This window comes from Solanum tuberosum, unplaced genomic scaffold, assembly GCF_000226075.1.
Source record: "Solanum tuberosum cultivar DM 1-3 516 R44 unplaced genomic scaffold, SolTub_3.0 scf00421, whole genome shotgun sequence".
Taxonomy (NCBI): domain Eukaryota; kingdom Viridiplantae; phylum Streptophyta; class Magnoliopsida; order Solanales; family Solanaceae; genus Solanum; species Solanum tuberosum.
Genome location: NW_006239343.1, coordinates 404,011 through 425,244, shown reverse-complemented (window position 1 = coordinate 425,244; position 21,234 = coordinate 404,011). Strand labels below are relative to the sequence as shown.

Sequence of the window (21,234 nt, the reverse complement as noted above, 5' to 3'; positions counted from 1 at the left end):
TTTGGTTGGTTTCCTCTTGGTGTCTAGTACTCGCACTGGGATCTAAGTTCGGATTTTGCCTCGGAAAGTTTCACATTGGGATAAATTGTTTTTCTTAACGAAGGCGATTTTGTAGTCTGGGTGAACTCGAGATTACTCTATCACATCTAAAAGGTTATAAATCATTAACACTTAACTACGTATTCCCCCTGAATTATGATGATTATAAATATATTATTTTATATGTTTTAAATTTATATGATATAGTTTGAATCAATATGAAATTTAAGGGAAAAAAATGATTTTTTAAAATATGCTATAACATTTGAGTAAGGATAAAATATTTGAAACTTATAGCCTCAAATCAAGAATGGAGGAGAGAGTATTTGTTACTGATGTAATTTTCAAATGTATAGATTTTATTTTTAAAAAATTGAAGATTTCATGCTTAAAAATCCCCTATTAACTCTCGAAATTCCATTCCATGGAATATAAGAGTAACATAGAAAGTGTAAATTAAATATTTTAAAATTAAAAATGCATTATTTATTTCATGAACTATCTAGGTAGCACACACCGAATAAATTGTAGTATAAATTGAAAATTTGCATGTTAGTCACAACCGAAAAAAACACCGACAAAAGAACACAAATGCCGATCTGTAGCTCTTCTTCATCTTCTTCCTCTAGCTCCACAAAATCATGGATCCTTCACGGCTTAGCCGTCGGAGCAGCAGTAGCCGTAGCTCTCGGCGCTCACGCTTACCTTGGCCGATCCGGCAAGTTTAGGAGCCGGGTCATAGGCATCATACCCGCCCGTTTTGCTTCTACTCGGTTTCAAGGGAAACCGCTCGTTCAGATCCTCGGCAAGCCTATGATCCAGGTACGAATTATATATAGTTGAGAAGAATTTTGAAATGTTTATATTGCTGTATAATTTAACGTCTTCGTACTCCACTTGTGGGATTTTAATATGTTGTTGTTGTTGTTGAGTGTGAAATGTAGTTGTAGTATTTTTTTCGCTCAGTGAGTGGAAGTAGAAGTATGTTGAATGTAGTGATTCTTAAAATTCTAGATGATTAGATCCACCTTGGGTAGAAAGCTGAGTCAGGATTTGAAGTTTATAGGTTCTGAAATTGTGTTTACTTTACATACTTGAGTTTTGATATGCTTTACTTGAGTCGAGAGTCTATCATATAGTCTTTCTGCCTGTTCAAGGTAGAGTTGAGACTGTATTTACACCACCCTCCCGGCCTCCCCAAACCTAGACCTCACTTGTGGGATTATAGTGACTGGGTATGTTGTTGTTGTTATTGGATTATGAAATTGTCACTTTAATTAATGGTTTCATGATTAAATGTCCTTGGAAACCCCATGATCCAGGTACTTACTTCTACAGCTACATGACCTTCAATTCTATCGTTAAGAAGAGTTTGAAATGTTTATATTTGTATTGAGTCTGAAAATGTTGTAGTATTCTCTATCTTGATGGGTGGAAGTAGAAGTATGTTGAACTTAGTGACTCAAAATTCTAGATGATTAGATCCACCTTGGGCAGAGGCGGAGTTTAGGATTTGAACTTGCAACCGAACTCATAGCTTGTTTTGTATTGGGTTCGTAATTAAATATTTACACATATTTAGTAGATTTCCTTGTATAAATACAGCGTCTAGGCAAAAGCAGGTACCTCCAAACCTGTAATTAGTACTGTAGTTATGCCCCAGACCTGGGGTAACCTGTCGTTTTCCCAACGGATTCATGTCGGGCATCATAACCTCTTTGACAGTGTAATTATAACGGTAAATAAAATGAGTCTTCCTTTGTTTTTTTCTTTCCTATAGTTGTATGGTGCATGATAGTTTCCAATCGACTGACTGGAAGTCTAAATGCTAGCTCAACAAGCAGAATTATTCGAAAAAAGTGATTATAGTCTTTGGTTTGGTTGCTGATAGAGCAATGCATAGTTCTAGTTCGTGGACTTCAATAGAGTGGTGGAATGAAGAGTAAATTGAGGCTCGTAAAAACAATGTGAACTTGTTCCATTAAGACTGAGTTTTGAACCGTGCTCAACTGACCCTTGAGGATTTCTGGGTTATAAACGAAAAGGAACATTGTCAAATTTGTTCTGATTTTATGGATTTAGCTCCAACAGTGGTCAAGTTGACAAATCGCTTCATAAGAGTTTCTGATAATATTCTTAGTTCTCATACATGCCCTGGTCTTTGGTAGAGATCCAAGAATCTTAGTAGTTTTCATGAATATTAACGATCTACGGTGGTATAGCTCTAGAAATGGGCTTTTCCCTTTATTACATGGGGAGTGGGATGTTCAGTCAACAGGGTACCATTACTTAAGTATCGCAGCACTGGCCTAATATAAGTTTCCCACTTAATCCACTATCAATGTATCAAAGGATAAAATGAATCAGTAATTTTTCAAGTAAGAAAAGAATAACGAGCAAACTAATAATGCCAAATGAAGTATAGGTTACAAAGTCAATGTTACAACAGAAACATCTCTTTTCACATGAATACCCGGGAATGATGTTGTCCTGAGTAGTTATATTTTTGCTTTGAAAAGTTAAAATAAGGGATCTATTATCACCAGGTATAAAATTTATAGATCCATTTATTTCTCATGTGAGGTGCTTCCCCTTCTGGTAATATCAGGATCCCAAAAATTCCGGACCAACTTCAAATTGCTCTGAGGGTTCTAACTTTCGGAAATTCGTATGCCATATTCCTGCTATTTCTCTCTTTTACCATTTACCATTGGTGAAGCTTTGATCAAGAAACAATGTAATGTCATAATTTTATTTGCTAAAAGAATCTGACACCCTCACCATATTCAATCTTGATGGCAGAGAACATGGGAAAGGGCAAAGCTTGCTGAGACATTGGATCAAGTTGGTATGTATCTATTTGACTTGGCTGAACCTCCTCTATAGGCGTGTACATTATGCTCCCACGTCGAATATCCCCCACCCCCCCCACCCCCAAAAAAAAAAGAAGGTGTGGCAGGTGCTTATGTGGTTGCCTTTTTGACAGTTGTGGCAACAGATGATGAAAAGATAGCTGAGTGCTGTCGTGGTTTTGGCGCTGAAGTGATAATGACTTCTGAATCATGTAGAAATGGTAAACACAATGCTGTTTATTTTCTCAATCCATCTTTTTGCAACTTCTGGAAATTTGAGTTTGTGAATAGCTGATACTTAGCTGTTAATTTGTAGGAACCGAGCGTTGTAATGAGGCTCTTCAAAAGCTTGATAAGAAGTATGACATTGTTGTTAATATACAAGGAGATGAACCTCTTATTGAACCTGAAATAATAGATGGCATCGTCAAAGCCCTACAGGTAGCTTTCCTTTCTGTCAAAGAATTGTTGTTATACGTTGGAGTTAATTTCATTGGAGACTGCATGTAGTCACTTGTTGATTGAGCTTTAAATGACTAATAACATTACTTATGATTCTTGCAGGCTGCACCCGATGCGGTCTTTAGCACTGCTGTGACATCTTTGAAACCTGAGGATGCATTTGATCCAAATCGTGTTAAATGTGTGGTTGACAATCGTGGTTATGCAATATATTTTTCACGAGGGCTCATCCCTTATAACAAGTTAGTCCATTTTCTCTTAAATAGCATGTTGCAGTAGCTGGTTATATCCTCCATTATAGGAACTGATCAATTTTGCAACATTCAGGTCAGGCAAGGTTAATCCTCAGTTTCCTTACTTGCTGCACCTCGGGATCCAGGTATCAACTAGTACAATTTTGGTGCAACTATCAACTAGTTTTTCTCAATAACTTTATATGGCTGAATAATACGGTGTCTTATTATTTCATTCTAGAGTTATGATACGAAGTTCCTGAAAATATATCCAGAGCTGACACCAACACCATTGCAACTAGAAGAAGATCTTGAGCAGCTAAAAGTCCTTGAAAATGGATACAAAATGAAGGTAACATACCCTCAATTTGTAGATTTCTTTGCTGAATATCGGTGTTTTAATGACTAAATTGAGAACCATAGGGTCTCGGGTTCAAATTCCAGCGGGGGTGAGGCAAAAATATTAGGTGATTTTTTTCCATCTATTGAAGCTGGGCACCATGGTTATTTGAAAAATGACTGGGGAAATATATTCCTAGATGAACTATAGTTTACCAAACAGAAAAGAAGAAGAAAAATTGTTGGAAAGGTTAACAAAATTTTCGAATATGCTGCAAACATTACAGCCTTTATCTGTTGATTTGTTCTATTCGAGCTAGTTGGTTTGCTTTCCCTCTCGTGATTGTTCTTTGGCCCGGACAACACAGTTGTAAAATAAATTATTGAGGAAACATATTTCTCATGATTGTTGAATAACTGCATGGATCTCTTTTCTTTGTACAGGTGATAAAAGTTGACCACGAGGCTCATGGTGTTGACACCCCGGAAGATGTCGAGAAGATAGAGCAGTTCATGCGTGAGAGAAACATGGCTTAGAGCAAAATGAGTTATTTTGATGACTTACATATGACTCCTACAGCTATAAAGGTGGTGTTCTTTGGTTTCAATTTCCGCTTTAATTAGCACGTTAATTAATCTCTCAGCGTTAACTTTTGTGAAGAAAAAAGAAATAGGAACTGAACTTGCTGTATAAATCCTGCAAATAGTTCATACTGTAGAGTTGTTTGAAGTGTATGTTTCACTTAGGTATTCATTTGTTGTAGCAAGGTTGTGTATTCACATTTTCTTTCATATTTTACAGTTAATTAATGTGTATTTATTAACTATGATTTAGTGATAACCATATTTGTGAAGACACATGTCATTTATTTATTGAGTTGGTATAAATGCCCATTGTGGGCAAGTATTTAGAGGTCGTTTGGTAGCTGGTTAGAGTCATGCAGGTTTAGTAATATCGGGAATAGTTATGGAGTCTGACCGCAATGGACTCTTTTTTTGGGCACAAAAGGGACTATCTTAAAACACAAATCATTCAAAAATGGGTGAATTATCTCCTACCACCATTAATGTCTGTGTTTTTTCAATGTGAATAAAAGACATGTTTTTACACATACATGCTAGTTTATAATATTATGAATCTTGTCGAATTTTGAGGTGTTAAGATTATATGTATTTCAGGATATATGAAGTCAAAATTAGGTGTAATTTATTTAAGATGTATTGTATTTAAGTGAATGTAATATGACAAATCGTATCAAATTTTAATGTATTTAGATATATGTATCTTGGGATATACAATGTCAAAATTGTATCTAAGTAAATTTGCATGTACAATGATTAACAATTATTTGAAATATATAAACAAATTTGTTAGCCTCCCTCATGTTCTCGCTCATCTCTCCCTATCTCAATGTATGCGATGGCGAAAAATATTTTTCTATAATAATATTTGTGTAATTAGATAGTCGTGAGAAAACATTATACCCACGAAAATATAATTTTGTTGGAAGGATATTATAAGTGACGTGGGAAACACGTGATAGCATGAGAGCCTCATCCATTTCATCTAACGAACGCATATTCGCATGACGAAATCTCACAAAATACTTGAGCCACAGACCTCACTCTCTCTTCCCATTTCTCTGTAAAAAAAAAAAAAAAAAAAACTAAAAAATCACTTCTCTCTCTACTGTTTCAATGGCCGGTATGTTGGAAACCATTGCAATTCCACGCGCCTCCGTTTTCTCCTCGTCGTCGGCGCGTTCGGTTCCTATTGCCGATTTGTCGGTCTCCGGTGGCCGTCGCTCCTCGGCCGTTAATTTTTCTCAGTTCAGTGGACTTAAGGTGCAACTGAATCGGTCGCCGGTTTATTTCAGCTCACGATCGGAATCTGTTCGCCGTGGTGGACGAATCGTCTGTGAAGCTCAGGAAAGTACTACTGTTACAGGTGTGTTTTCTCTTTTCCTTCCCGTCAAATTCTTCACTACTCTCTCCCATTTCATTTTTGTTTGTAATCTAATTTGAAGATTTTGAAATTTACTGTCTAAAATAAATTATGAAGGTTTGTTTATGAGTTATGTAATAAATTATTAAGTTGTTACTACATGTACAAATGTTTTATTTTCTTTTTTGACGGATTAAAATGAAAATTGAGTCAGGTAAATTGAAACAGAGCAAGTAGGAGACTTTTTAAATTTACGATATTAAATACTCTTTGGTTTAATTTATGTGACACTATTAATCTACTAATCGTTGTTCTGTTGTTGGTTGACATATCTTCTAATTTGTCGATACAAGAAGTAAACTGTTGTGTAAATGAACCAATATCTATACCTAAGTCAATTTGGTACAAATTTTAAGTAAGAAAGCAAGACTCTTATAATTTGTGGTTTGAAATTCTCCTTAATCATTTATATAGCTATAAATTATTTCATTAAAAATAAAAATTAAATTATTTTTTTATTATAAAAAAATAACATATTTTTAAAGGAACAACTAAAAGAGAAGGGTGTTTGGGACAAAGGGTTATTTCATAATATTGATTATTGAGTGGTTATAAAATATTTGATATTTGGAGTCTTAAATCCAAGGTAATCAATTAAAAAAAAAAGGACAATATCTTTCTGTATTTTGAGTATTCTCTGTTTTAATTTATATGACACATTTTTCTTTTTAATCCATCTCTAACAAGAATGTCGGATTTCCATAATTGAAAAATAACTCAACTTGAAAAAAAATAATCTCTTTTTTCACTTAATGAAATGATTTACACAAATGGTCAAGAATTTTTTTTAAACCACAAATTTCAAATCTCTTCCTTTCTTTTTTAAACTTTGTGTCAAGTTAAACTATACCTCATAAATTGAAAAGAAAAGAGTAACATTAAACTTTACATTTTATTCTTAATGAGATAGTTGTAGGCTTGTAGCTTCATAAATATATCTAGTTTATTTTAGATTACAAATTTCAAAATTCTTTGCTTCATTCTTAAATACGTCCCAATCAAACGGAAACACATAAATCGAATTGAAGAGAGTATTGCCATGTGCATGTGGAATAATCCTCCAAAAATAGTGCATTTGTGAAAAATTCGACACAAGCGCGACAATATTTTTGACGAATCTGAGCAACATAGATATAAGTTGTGTCTCTTTGACCTTGTGTTACTACTTCAGATATCAGGAATGCGAACTTTTTAGGCTTAATTCTTCAGTAAAGTGGGAAGCATTTTTTGTGATTTTACATGAATATGGAGATTGCACTAGAAGGGGGAGCCTTGGAGCAATAATTAAGTTGTCTTCGCCATGAAATCTATAGGTCGTGAGTCCGAGTCATGAATTATTCAGCCATTGACTCTTATGTCAGGGTAGGCTGACTACATCACTCCCTTCTTTGGGTGCGGTCCTTCCCTGGACTTGCGTGAATGTGGGATGCTTTATGCACCATGCTGCCTTTTATAAGGATTGCACGAGCATCTAAAGTAATCCTTAGTTGGAAAAATGAGATCAGATGTTGTAAAATTTGCTCTTTTGGCTTCTGACAAACTAACAACTAACAGCACACCCAATGTGATCTCATAAGTGGGGTGTACACAGACCTTACCCCTACCTTTGGCTTCTGACTGAAGAGGATATTAAGATATTTGATGCATCATCTATCTTGGGTAGTAAGAATTTCGTATCGTTTCTCAGTTTTAGTTTGCTTTGATATTAGCATGAACCGGAGCATGATATGCTCCTAAAGACACCAAGTTATCAGCTTCTTTCTTTGTGTAAATAACATGATTTATGGAAAATGCAGCTGCTGCTGTTACTGATAAAACATGGAAGTCACTTGTAATCGAGTCTAAGTTACCCGTCCTGGTTGAATTTTGGGCTCCGTGGTGTGGTCCATGCAAAATGATCCATCCCATCATTAACGAACTAGCACAGGAATACGCTGGCAAGTTCAGTTTCTTCCAGCTGAATACAGATGAAAGCCCTTCTATTGCAAGTGAATATGGTATCCGAAGTATCCCAACCGTCATGATTTTCAAGAATGGAGAGAAGAAAGACGCGGTGATTGGTGCAGTTCCAAAAACAACATTGGCCACGAGCATCGAAAAGTTCTTGTAGTACAATGGTGCGCGCATATAGATACATTTCGTAAGAATTTTTTGCTGTTTTTCTTTTCCTTTATGTATATTCTATTTTTGCCTTCAAAAGCACAGCTAGAATATAGTACTTAATAAACCTGAAAATGTTCCTGTATAGATTATGGAGCTGTGTTTCCTCTTACTTCAGAATTCACTGGTATTTTTTGCTCTACAACTGAAGTAATATCCCATTATGTTGCTCGGATTCTTCAAAATGTGACATGTGTATGTCCAATCCTTCAAAAATAATGTAATTTTTGAGGATTCAATATGGGCCACACAAATAGCCAAGAGTTATTGCTATGAAATGAACTCTACATTGTCATTGTATAAGATGGTATTATCAGGTTAACAACAACATATCCCGTGTAATTCCACGAAATACGATATGGAGAGGTTAGAGTGTACACTGATCTTATCAATACCTTACAAGCAGAGGCGGAGTCAGGATTGTCACTAAATGAGTTCAAAATCTGTAGAAGTAGACACAAACTAGCCGAAAGGGGTTCAACATCTATTATATACATAAAAAATTATTTTAGCCATGTATAAATAGTATAATTTTTCGCCGAAGGGTTTGGATGAACCCCTACCATCGACCCTACTTTTAGAGGTAGAGGGATTGTTTCCGATACCGCTACCGCTTCAGTTAGTTGAGATTTCAATTTCTCAAGCAGCGGCTGAACTACACTGTTGTCCACAGGTTTGGTTGAATTCACTAATTTTGGCTCAAATTTTATATTTGTATTAAAAAAATCATTTGATAAACAGAAATTGATCCACCAACAATTTTATCGGTGCGTAATAGTAGTTATTCCTTCCTTCTTAATTAAAAAATTGAATTCGATATATAAAATCATATTTGTTAGAGTGTTTTACCTTGGGTTATTTGCACGAGTGCTCTTATTTGGGGTAGTCTTTAATTTTTATTCTTCAAATTTGCGCTTTTTGAATTTTGTCAACAACACTTTTAACAAAAAAAGTATACGAAAATACTCCTAACATCAGGAAAAAAATTCGCAAGGCACAAGTTATGGCGAGTAAGGCATAATTTATTCCTATGAACTTTTGTCAGATAAGGTAAACGTTCTCTAAATTTATTTTTATTTATGGCTTGAAATTAGATACTACATGATTTATAAAGAACAAGGTAAAAGTTTTCCAAACTCATGTCTTGCACATTAGAAATTACACCATTTATGTTGGACAACTCATGGATATCGAGAAAATCGGAAGCGTCACCTCCGAATGGGCCTGCAGTACATGATTCAAATTTAGTCCGGACACTAATGCGGGATCCGGGGGTGAAATAAAAAAAACTCATAAATTTTCATTAAATTAGAATTAGGAACAAAAATTAAAGACCGTCATTTCAATACAGATATTAAAAATTGTAATTTCATATTAAAACTATGTGATTCCTAAAATTTACACTTTAAAAAACTCAGATTTCAATACAGATATAACTACCGAAAAAAGAAAAAAAAAAAAAACTAAACAGATCCAAGTGGGCCTCCTTCTTTCTCTCCTTATTTGCGGTTGAGAAAACATTTTACTGTTTATAAATACACAATTCCCGAAAAAAATTCACGCCCATTTCATTGCTTCTCCATTTTTCTCCTTTCAATTTCTCCTCCAATCACTTCCAACGACGCCGTTTATCTTCGAGACTCGCCGTCGATCATCTCCTCCGATCATACTCTTCCGTTCTCCAACGCGCCGGTACAATCTCCAGCTCTTTCATTCTTATTCGCAAAATGTATTATGTTTGTTTTTAAATTTTTGTTTTTCTATGATTTTTTGCTTCGTAATTAAGAACATAGTGTAATGCAAATGAAGTTTTTCACATTGGTGATTTGCGTTAGTTGGTTTACAAATTTGTATTTAGTCCGTAGGATAAATGTGGAAATTAGATCCCAGCAGAGATAGAAAACACGTTTTTTCATATGTATAATCCTTGGCTGGCCGAGTTACCCTGGTGCTTGTGTTGATGGAAGGTAGCAGGTAGTCGGTGGAATAGCTGAGGTGCGAGCTGGCTTGGACACCACAATTATATAAAAAAAAAATGTGGAAAAGTAGAGAACTTATAATTTGGCTTAAAAGATTAAAAAAAAAATTAGTAATTGGAAAGAAATGGATCCGAATAATTTTTATTAGTCCAACCTGAGTAATTTGAGATTGAGATGTACGTGATTGATTGAAATGTTGTGGTTCATGATTTGTGGGGTGATTTATCTCGTTTGATGGGTATTTTTCATGCTTGAGATTGTTGAGGTGCGAGCGAACTGGCTCAAACACCAAAGTTATATTTAAAAAATGTGGAAAGAAATGGATCTGAATATTTTTTGTTAGTCAAACTTGAGTAATTTGAGATTGAGATGTGCTTGATTGATTGAATTTTATGGTTCATGATTCATGGGATGATTGATTTAGTTGATGGGTATTTTTCATGCTTGAGATCGTTTATAGGCATTTATTTCAATGACTAAAGGTTTTGGTATTGCCAATTGTTTAAAGTATTGTCAAAGATGTTAATGCAAATTATTTAGAATTTTTGTTTTGAGAATTGAGAAAGGTGAATGATTTGGAATTGGAATGAAATGGATCTGAATATAGAGCTAAATGGATATATAGAGGATTGTCTAGACAACCTTAACTAGCTTGAGATTGAGCTATAGGTGATTGATTGAATTTATTTTTTTTGCTTTGTGATTGAAAGTTGTTTTCTTGAGCCGAAGGTCTTTCAAAAACAACCCCTCTACCTCTGAGGTAGGGGTACAGTATTTGCAGAATTCTGAAACTTTGAAGTTTGGTTCTAGATATCCATTTAAAACAAAACAACAACATACTCAGTGTATCCCACAAATGTGGGTCTCAACCGCATCTTTCCCATATCGATCAAGGCTTTCCTTGTGTTTGAAATAAGGGGCAAGAAGCAACTGGGGAGGGTAAGATTGATGTGTACCTTACCTCTACCTTTACAGGGTAGAGAGGTTGTTTCCGATAAACTCAAAAGAAATGTAACCGATGCTGGATAGATATCCCTTTTCTAATGGAAAAATGATTGGTACATTTATCCAGAGGTTATTAGTCCCATTTTGTACATATCGCATAGCTATGCTGGTAAAGATATATGATTCCTGTATACGATGCCTTTCCTAGGCATAGATACATAGCCTATGCTTAAGACCATAACCATAGCTCCTGTTGTCATTTATTCTCAAAGTTCAGATGTGTGAATATCTGCTCTTTACTTTGATGCGGATTTCTTAGATGATTTTCAAAGAACTAAGTCAGGTGATGATTTTTTTTTGTCTTTTTAATAGATTCCATGGCTCTAGAACAGTCTTTTGGTGAACCTATTATCGGTTTTGGATCTGATGAAGACATTTCCCTAAAGAAAAGGAACTCAGTTCCAGTTCCAATGGCAAACTCTGGAAAGCTGATGGGATGTTTTGATTGCAACATTTGTCTTGATTCTGCACACGATCCTGTTGTCACTCTCTGCGGTCACTTATACTGCTGGCCTTGCATTTACAAGTGGCTTCAAGTGGAGAACTCTGCCCCAGGATCAGAAGAGACACCTACATGTCCGGTCTGCAAATCTCACATCTCAAACTCCTCATTGGTACCTCTCTATGGCCGCGGTACATCATCAGAAGAACGCAGATCCAATGAGTCTCAAGTTGATGTGGTCGTACCTCACAGGCCTCAAGCCATTTGGACAACAGCCACTCAAGTTAACACATCATCACCTCCGACTTCTCATGTTCATCCACAACTTAATCACACTTCTTTGTATTATCCACCACCCTCAATTCATCACCAACAATTCTTCCCCCACGCTTTTGGTGGCTATGCAGCTATAGCTCCATCTACCTTCGGAGGCTCTGGAATGACTCGATTAGTCAGCCCAATGGTCGTGATGTTTAGTGAAATGTTTCTTGCGAGGATGTTGGGGGGCTCGGATGCAAGCTCGTTCTCCTATCCTTATCTTAGCTCTTACCCCATCCCAGGAGGCGGTAGCTCTAGAATGAGAAGGCAAGAAATGCAAATGGACAAATCTCTCAACAGATTATCCATCTTTCTCTTCTGCGCCTTCATCTTGTGCCTTCTCCTATTCTGATCACTATTATTACTATATGCTTCTTCATCATTGTACAGATGTAAAAAAAATATCTGACTGTACCCGATACCTATGGACGATCTATTGAAACGCATAGGTGGCATCAGTCTGGCGTTAACAACAATAACAACATATCCAGTGTAATCTCACGAGTGGGATCTGGGAAAGGTCAAGTGTATGTAGACCTTACCCGTACCTCGTGGAGATTGGACATGTAGTTGATAGTTAAAGAAAAGAATAACATGACTTATAGTGATTAAGCATAAAAGACTCTATTTCTTGCAAAGGTTGCTTTAATCTTCACTTTGTGTGAAGTGCTCCTCTTCTTCCCACTCGATGTCCGGCATCTGTATTGGCATTCTCATGAATTAATTAGTTGAAATATATATCTGAGATCTAGCTTGAGCAATATCATTCAATAAAATATTTAAATCTTAATTTGATATGATTTATGTTGATGGTTACTTTTCATAAGGTATTGTCATTGATCTAGAAGTGGCTCAAATTCACAGGAGACAATGCTAAAGATTTGGTCCATATTATAGATTTTAACAATGTTTTACTTGAGTCGAGGGTCTATCTGAAACAACTTTTCTACCTTCATAGCCTTGGGGTAAGTTACATACACACCACCTTTCTCAGACCTCACTTGGGTTCAATATATATTGAATTGGCTGCTAATTGTATGCATCTTTTAGGCTCATTAGTCCTTCTATGATTATTTTTAAAACTCTTTCGTATATCAGGTGTCGACACAATTTATATTAATATATTACCATAACATATTAGTTGATTTAGTAAAACATTGGGTATAAATAAGTATTTTTCGATATCCATTATGTTACGTTATCTTAGAAAAACAACAAACACGAGGAAGAATAATGTGAGACTTTGAAGTTGTCCAGCTGAGTGGCTGAATGACATTTTCTCGTCTCCATTCAATTTTTTCGACATCAAGAATATTGATGCACAATAAAAACGACTCTACTTCAATAAAATTTCATAATACTCGCCAGAAATCTTCCACACCTAATGTGAAATACACATTGCGTAATTAGAAAATTTTGCCATTTATCACTTAATTGATGCTTTACTTGGGAGTTGTTCCATCACACTTTGGACATCACTATCAAAGAATATTGATGCACCATGAAAACGACTCTACTTCAATAAAATTACATAATACTCGCCAGAAATCTTGCACACTTAATGTGAAATACTCATTACGTAATTAGAAAATTTTGCCATTTATCACTTAATTGATGCTCTACTTGGGAGTTGTTCCATCACGCTTTGGACATCACTATCAATATTAATATTGATACACCATGAAAATGACTGTACTTCAATAAAATTACAAAGTACACACTAGAGAACTTCTACATGTAATGTAAAAATATTCCTTATATAATTAGAAAATTTTGCTATTTATCACTTAATTGATGCACTGTTTGAAACAACTTGACTCGATCCATCACACTTTGGATATCCCATGATGATGATTCTACTTAAATTAAATTACATGGTACTCATTAGAGAGTGTTCACACTGACTCCAAAGTATTTGTTATAGAAATACTCAGGATTTCTTCATTTACCATTTAATTGATACCCTGTTTGGAATGATTTTACTCGGTTCATCATATTGTGGACATCGTAGAATATTGATGTCCTGTGAAAACGATTCTACTTCAATAAAAATACATGGTACTCATCAGAGAGTGTTCACATGAGTCCAAGGAATTCGTTATAGAAATATTTAGGATTTCTTCATACCATTTAATTGATGCCCTATTTGGAACGATTTTACTCGGTTTATCATGTTGTGGACATCGTCATCAAGAATATTGATGCCCCATGAAAACTACTCTACTTCGATAAAAATACATGGTACTCATTAGAGAGCGTTCACAGCACTCCAAGACTAATGTATTTGTTACATAAATGTTTGGGAATAAATTCTGCCACTTATTACTTAATTGATGCCCTATTTGGATTGATTTGACTCGGTCCATTACACTTTGGACATCGTCATCAAGACTATTGATGTCCCATGAATACGACTCTACTTCAATGAAAATGCATGGTACACATTAGAGAGCGTTCAAAAGCACTCCAAAGTATTTGTTACAGAAATATTTAGGAATAAATTCTTTCATTTACCACTTGATTAATGCCTTCTCTAAACAATTTGACTCGGTCCATCACGCTTTAGTAATCCTGAGAATTTGAATAGTCGCAAACATTTATGCATTGAACGAGATCGTTTCTCATTTTGTATTGAAACAATGTATAAAAGCATGGGCTAAAACAATTATTAAAAAGCATTACTTGAATGCTACTACACAAAATGTAACAACAACAAACTCTGTGTAATTCTCACAAGTGGGGTTTAGGAGGATAAGATGTACGCAACCTAACTCCAACCTTTATGGGGTAGAGAGGTTGTTTCTGATTGACTCTCGACAACCCTCCTTCTTTATCCAGACTTGAAACCAGCAATGTGAACAAGCTCACATGTATATTGATTCTATTCCTCAAAATTTTCTTTAGGTGATGCTATTTTAACCTTCCATCACCAAAAATGAAGAAAATTCAAAGCTGAATCATCTTACTTTATATGGCTCTTCTCATTTAGGATATGTAATTTTTATCAACTTTCAAGAATTCAAATCCATTTCAACTACTCGAGTTAGAAACTCCGAACATCACATCGATGTTTCAACCACTCTTACAAGGATATCTACAAGCTTCAACTAGTTTCGACTATAAGTTGTTAACGAAACTTAATAGAACAGAGTATCACATGTGATTTACGCAGTTCTTAGACTGAACGCGTGCCAACAAAAAAGAAGAAGATGTATTTCGTAGATTAAACTGAAACACAGTTCACACAAACAGTTTTATAGCATCGAAAAGCCATGGACTATGCAAGAAACACGAAACCAAAGTTCTATCGCTCTTTCACTTGGTATATTGTCAATAAGATTCTGCAAGCAATATATTTCAATGTTCCAGTTTAAAGTACAGTAGAACTAGAAGCACATCGGAGAGAAGACAGGGAAAACTCGATAAACAAGAACAAGCAAAGAAATCAAGAATGCATATAGCATAGCAAGCAAAAACAAATCTATTCAAAGCACGTTAAGGCACAAGAAATCTTGTGTCATTAGGCCACTACAGAAGTGATCAGTAAAAGAAAATGTTTCTAAACTAAATGACTAGAACAAGCAGTTCTTTATTAGTTCCCGATACACAAGAAACAAATCACCATTTACTTACTGTTTCTTTTCTTGATAGGAAGAGAAATTGGCCATGGAGGAAGCGTAAACAAGAACGCTGATGACCAACAAGGCGTTTTTCTAAGGCTACTCCGTCCATTTCTTTGAAGTGTATCTCGAATGTCATCTGGATCAACAAGGGCATCCAATTTTAATGTTTTCATGTTGTATGAGGCAATGGTGTCCCCGAAACCAAGGTAAAAGATGTTGGCATCAAGGGGATGGAAGGCGATCGGAGTAGGAATGGTCCCATTTAATGCTTTGCTAATTAAAATGTCATCAAACGAGATGTCTTTAATCTTTACCTTGTGCTGCAAAGTCCAACTTGAAGAGTCATACTCATCAAGAACCCAAACAGAAATGCCTGAAAATCCAAAGGGATACACTGACACCACAGACGCCTCCACATACCTCAACTGACCCTGATGAACATCAAACAAAACAGATCTTCCGTTATTCCTGGCATCAATGCATTGCTCATCAATATCACCAGGGAGACCAATTACGCGACATTGATTGAAGTCATCAAAAGGATTAAACACTAAAATCCCATGTCGACGATCAATCCAATGTAACTTCCCATTCAAAGCAACAGGCCTCCTGAGCCACACAACTTCAATTGCTACATCCATATACACAACAACTCTCCTCCAACGTCCAGTCTCAGACGAGAACACCTCAAACTTAAGCACATACGACTCACCAAACTGACAATCCAATCTCACTACTTTATAGCTCGTCAGAGACCCCCCTTCAGATTTCATTATAAAACCAGTACTAACATCACCAAAACGTGTACAAGTTCGAGGAATAGCAACACAACACCCCGTCATAGGATTGTAAATATGATAATCACTCACTTCTTCACCCACACCGCAATCATACAAAACTAGCCCATCACTAACTCCAACAACATTACACCCCTCACCAACTTCACTACTACCTACCATATTAGGGAAATGAACTATACTAAACCTTGAATGTAACCAATTATCAGATACCAAATCAGGCAAAAACGACTGAGCTAAAAAGCTACCAATCTTCATATTCACACAAAGTGTGTTAGCAAGAATAGTCCAAGGTGTTACCAAAGAAGCACGAGATATATACAGGGAAGCAAAAGAAGTTGCAGAAATCAAGAAACGCCATCGTTTTGACACAGATTTGTACCTAAAAACACATTTTACAGGCAATCTTGATAAAACTTCAATCAAGAACCAATCTGGAAGATACCCATTACTGAAAAACATCTCTGATTTGGTTTTTACAAGTTCCACAGAAATGGGGTTCTCAAAAGATTCTTCCTTTTTGCTATTAACACAAAGTTCCATCTTTTTATAGCTTAAATTTGGAGAAAAAAGTGATTTTTTAGCAAATCTTTTGGTGGGTGTTGCTAAAAAACAGTGAAGAATTGAGTAAGTGATTTTACCTTTTATAGATTTGAGATTTAAGGGTAAATATGGCTCATTAGAGTCAAGCAGACAATTGAAGACTTGGAGATTTTAATAAAATCAAGAATCCCCAATTTCGTCTCCTCGTGGGTTTGCTTTTGAGCCTATTTGAGGGTTAAGACTGACTCAAGTTTCTTGGAGGTCTTTTTCCATATGCTAGTGTGCTTTTTTTTAATTGGAAAAAAGAATAGAGAACGGTAAAAAACGCATCTAAAGTATCATTTGTCTGAACTATGAGGTGTATAATCAATTATATATGAAAACACACTTCGAGTTAACTGTCATATGAAATTTTATGGGAATATTAAGTTATTATATGTGTTTTGCAGTTTTGGCTGTTGTATTCAAACACTTGATCTAGTCAATTTTGAATTATTTTTTTTGCGAGATTCTTATCTGAATTATTAGGTAGATGGAATCTACTTGATAATTGATGGAATATCAAAATACATCTCGAAATTGATGAGTTAACTGTCATGTAGATGGAATCTATGAGTATATTAATTAAGTTATTGTGTGTCTTTTGACGATTATATTCAAACACTTGATCTAATAAGTTTTTAGGTGTATTTTGAAAAACAATTTACAATGGTTCAATTAAAATGCAAATATCTATTAATCCATATATGAAACTCGCAAAAAAAAAAATACTTCCATTTTATTTTTGACTATTATCTCATGAAACAAAGACTATATTAAACTGTAGAACACATGGGTAGGGTAATGTACTCTTTTGTTTTTTTTATAATGGAGAAATCTAGTGGTATAAGAAACAAATATTTGGACCTAATTTAATTTTAAATTTATTATCTAACATCATATAAGAAAATCGATCAAGTCATTATCCAACATATAGGAACTCAACATCTTAATATTAATGGCGATGCTAGAAATTTCATATATACTTCATATAATTTTTTCGATACATAATATAACTTTTTGACGAAGAATGTTCGACTAATTAGCTACGACATTGCTAGTGTGCGCCCAAGATTGAACATTTGTAGTAAGAGTCATGAAAAGAGGATTCGACATAATTCAATAATTTTGATTTGAATCTATATTTTCAACCGAGGTTAAAATAGTTATAAGCAATATTTGTTCAATTTAAATTTGTTGATAATTTCCAAATATATGGTCTCAATTCAAAATTTGAATGAGAAGTTAAAAACAAAAAATAGGTAATCACTTCTTATTGTCTTATTAAAAGAAGCAAGAATTTGATAGTTAACATTTAACAATCTATTATTTGTTTGATTTTGGAAAACTTTTATGAGTAGAGAAGACTTTCTTTTCTTGTTCTTTTTTTCTCAAGAAAGAATACTTAGTAAACAAAACTTGTTGACTAATTACAAAACTATTAACATAATTAGAAAAGAAAAATCAACTTACTCTAGAATAACATAAACATGATTTATTTAATACCCTAGATACTTTTATTAATTAGTCATTGGTCAATTTTTAGTAATCTTGATTCAATTAGCACATAAAGTAGTCAAATGGGATTTATTTTAGCACACCAAAACATCTTTAATAAGAAATTTATAAATTACTCAAAGTCTATACTTTATGCAATGAAAATTCGTATTTAATAAAATATTATTGTATAAAATGAAATGATTATGAAAGAGTAGTAAGTGGTATCATGGTTGTTCAACAATACTAATGGAGCGGTAAAATAGCTCTTTGTTTTTTATAAAGGACTTGGATATGTGTTGGAAAACGAAATCGACTTTGATAACGCTTTACAAATAAAATATCAAATAATCATTTTTTAGCTATATAATTGAAGATTACTATCATGCAATTTCAAAAATCTACAGGTGAAACTCTCGGGATCCTATGATAAGGTTCTAGAGTTTTACGTGTGAAATTTTGAAACTTTATTGCATTGATCATCTTCTATTACATGCTTAGAAAATAGTTTGCTCTTATAATTGTTACAATGCGATTCATCTATAGAGTGATTTTCTTTTAGTACGAATCTGAGTTAGTGGAGTTCCAAAATGGATACGTTACACCGATGTAAAACAGAAATATGTTTTTTTTTAATTAGTTGTGCAATATGATTGGTTATTGATCAATCATTTTTAGTAACTAGTTGTGCAATTGGTTATTAATTATTGGTCCATCAAAGTTGGCTCAGGCGGCTAATGAATTTTGCCACATTTTTTATTTTTTTAAAATTTCGTTTCAAACCATAAAACTTAATTTAATTATGTACATAATTTAAACAGGAATGACACTCAAAATATTACTCATCTTTTATCTTCTTCTTTTTTGTTTTAATGTAGGTGAAGGTATTTAACTTAATACAAAATATATTAAATTAGTACAATAATAACATTTTTAATATACTCCCACAAAGGGGGTATATATATTAAATTATTACGAATACAAAATACAAAATTCATTTTTTTAGATGAACTAAAAAGAAAATATAATATTACATAAATTGGGATAAACAATAATTTTATATTCCACGTTGGATTTTTTGGTCTAAAATAGGGTCGCATAAATGAACTGACCCGACCCATTTAGAAGAGATAGAGATAATATTCCCACATTACGATTAATATACCTGAGTTAATTACATCACTATAACCTTTTAGATTGTTGATCTATTTTTCGTTTTAGTATTTTAAAAAATGAGGTTTTCATTATTAGCAATTTTTTATATGACATGTTTAAGACCATAAGATTAAAAAAACATTTTAATATATTTTGCATATCTTTAATTTAAAACCTCAAAATTTTAAAAAAAATCTATTTTATTTTTTTAAATGTCATATCAAAATAAAATAGACCAGATAGATTAAAACGGATATAATAATTTTTTCTTGTTCTTGTCTTGATAAGAAACTAGAGTTGGACAATTGGGCAATTGGTATCGTATATTTCGGGTCAAAAGTTTCTTTTCATGCCTTTTTATTTTATTTTTAAAAAAAAAGTCCTTTTCAATAAAATTAATTGAAGTTGTCCCATTAAATATTTTAAGAAATAAAGTCCTTTTCATACGAGTTGAATTTTAGTTTATAAAATTTTTTAAAAGATCATAAGAAAACTGTTTCAGGTAAACAACTTTTTTTTAAAAAAAAAGGTTTTGTTCGATACGATAATTCGATAATTAAGTATTGTATTTTTTTTTATGAGATATGTTCATAATTTATCCAATATTTGATATGTTCTCTTGTTTTAAAAATCACATATAGAGATTAAATTTTGATTCTGAAGCCCTAAAATTAATATTGTGATTTTGGAGTTACAAGTCAATCAGGTCATCCAAATCACTCATTAATGTTACTTATATATACGGAAAACAGTTCATTAGAATAGACGTTTGGTATTCAATTCGATATTTCAAAAGTTTGATTTTGATAATTGGTGATTTTTAAAGTAGATATATCAAATATTGAACTTTCAAATTTTGGTCCGATACAAAAAATCAAACTTCGATACGATAAATTTCATTTTAGTTCGATAATTCAATTTTAGGTTATTTATGCCCACCCCCAGATTAGTTTTTCATATTAAAGGTGATTATATTCTCAATATTCGAACACATACATTTGATTAAGAATGAAGACGTACTTGCATATTTAAATTCTTACGTGTTAGAATTACCCAACCAGCCGCCACACAAGTTAAAAACGTGAATAGTTTAATGTATTTAGATTCATGAAAATTGTAAAAAATAGTTTTTTAAAAGAATAAAAAAATAGTGTTCACACCTGTAGAAATATTTTTAAAATAAAAAATTGACAACATAAATTATAAATTTGTAAGTTATAACGAATGAGAGTAATTTTTAGTGGGGCTTACCTCCTCAATTGCCAATTTACGTAATTCATTACGTGTTTGATAAAAAATAATTAAGTCACTAACAAACAGTTAAACACTAAAGTTGCTTTCATAAATTATATATTACGCCATGTTGTATTAAATTAGATTGGAAAATTACGTAGAAATTTTAATTTTCATAATCGGCAGTAGAAAATAAAAATAAATTTATCCTCCACAAATAAAAAACAGAAAATATAATTGTGGTTAAAAGTTTACATAGAATATCTTTCATTAGAGGCGATATATATATATAGAGAGATCGTTAGCAATAAAGATAAAAGTGATTTCACTGATTGATTTGTGATGGACATATGAATATTTAGTAGGCTTATTTGAGTTTAGTTTCCTTTTTAATATTTTTCCTTTTTTTTATATATATTTTAGTAGTCACTACCCAAATATTTTTAATTGCTTTTTTTCTTTAGGTTTTAGTGAGTTTTATTCCAAATTTATGGGTAATAAAAAGACGTGTCT

At 33.5% G+C, this 21,234-nt stretch overlaps 4 protein-coding genes across 4 annotated transcripts; 3 read left to right on the top strand and 1 right to left on the bottom strand.

Moving 5' to 3' along the window:
- The first annotated feature begins 577 nt into the window (after positions 1-577).
- LOC102596291 (3-deoxy-manno-octulosonate cytidylyltransferase, mitochondrial) lies at positions 578-4,783 on the top strand. Its single transcript, XM_006362893.2, has 8 exons — positions 578-861; positions 2,842-2,887; positions 3,026-3,112; positions 3,208-3,332; positions 3,456-3,595; positions 3,681-3,732; positions 3,828-3,938; positions 4,370-4,783. Exons 1-8 carry the CDS (start codon positions 589-591, stop codon positions 4,460-4,462), a joined length of 927 nt encoding a protein of 308 aa, XP_006362955.2. The 5' UTR covers positions 578-588; the 3' UTR covers positions 4,463-4,783.
- Positions 4,784-5,496: 713 nt separating this feature from the next.
- Positions 5,497-8,259, top strand: LOC102595959 (thioredoxin-1-like). Its single transcript, XM_006362892.2, has 2 exons — positions 5,497-5,873; positions 7,727-8,259. The coding sequence occupies exons 1-2, from the start codon at positions 5,624-5,626 to the stop codon at positions 8,038-8,040; spliced, it is 564 nt and encodes a 187-aa protein (XP_006362954.1). The 5' UTR covers positions 5,497-5,623; the 3' UTR covers positions 8,041-8,259.
- Positions 8,260-9,612: 1,353 nt separating this feature from the next.
- On the top strand, positions 9,613-12,597 carry LOC102595619 (E3 ubiquitin-protein ligase RMA3-like). The gene is made up of 2 exons (XM_006362891.2): positions 9,613-9,782; positions 11,387-12,597. Exon 2 carries the CDS (start codon positions 11,392-11,394, stop codon positions 12,184-12,186), a length of 795 nt encoding a protein of 264 aa, XP_006362953.1. The 5' UTR covers positions 9,613-9,782; positions 11,387-11,391; the 3' UTR covers positions 12,187-12,597.
- A 2,668-nt stretch (positions 12,598-15,265) lies between these two features.
- Positions 15,266-17,076, bottom strand: LOC102595290 (putative F-box/kelch-repeat protein At1g15680). Its single transcript, XM_006362890.2, has one exon. It carries the CDS (start codon positions 16,795-16,797, stop codon positions 15,460-15,462), a length of 1,338 nt encoding a protein of 445 aa, XP_006362952.1. The 5' UTR covers positions 16,798-17,076; the 3' UTR covers positions 15,266-15,459.
- Positions 17,077-21,234: the final 4,158 nt, after the last annotated feature.

Bases quoted from the DNA above. Each gene is read 5' to 3' on its own strand.
- LOC102596291 (XM_006362893.2), top strand. From the start codon at position 589: ATGTTAGTCACAACCGAAAAAAACACCGACAAAAGAACACAAATGCCG. The intron at 3,733-3,827 runs GTATCAACTAGT...ATTTCATTCTAG, and splicing joins TGCTGCACCTCGGGATCCAG to AGTTATGATACGAAGTTCCT. The intron at 3,939-4,369 runs GTAACATACCCT...TTCTTTGTACAG, and splicing joins AAAATGGATACAAAATGAAG to GTGATAAAAGTTGACCACGA.
- LOC102595959 (XM_006362892.2), top strand. From the start codon at position 5,624: ATGGCCGGTATGTTGGAAACCATTGCAATTCCACGCGCCTCCGTTTTC. The intron at 5,874-7,726 runs GTGTGTTTTCTC...TGGAAAATGCAG, and splicing joins GGAAAGTACTACTGTTACAG to CTGCTGCTGTTACTGATAAA.
- LOC102595619 (XM_006362891.2), top strand. From the start codon at position 11,392: ATGGCTCTAGAACAGTCTTTTGGTGAACCTATTATCGGTTTTGGATCT.
- LOC102595290 (XM_006362890.2), bottom strand. From the start codon at position 16,797: ATGGAACTTTGTGTTAATAGCAAAAAGGAAGAATCTTTTGAGAACCCC.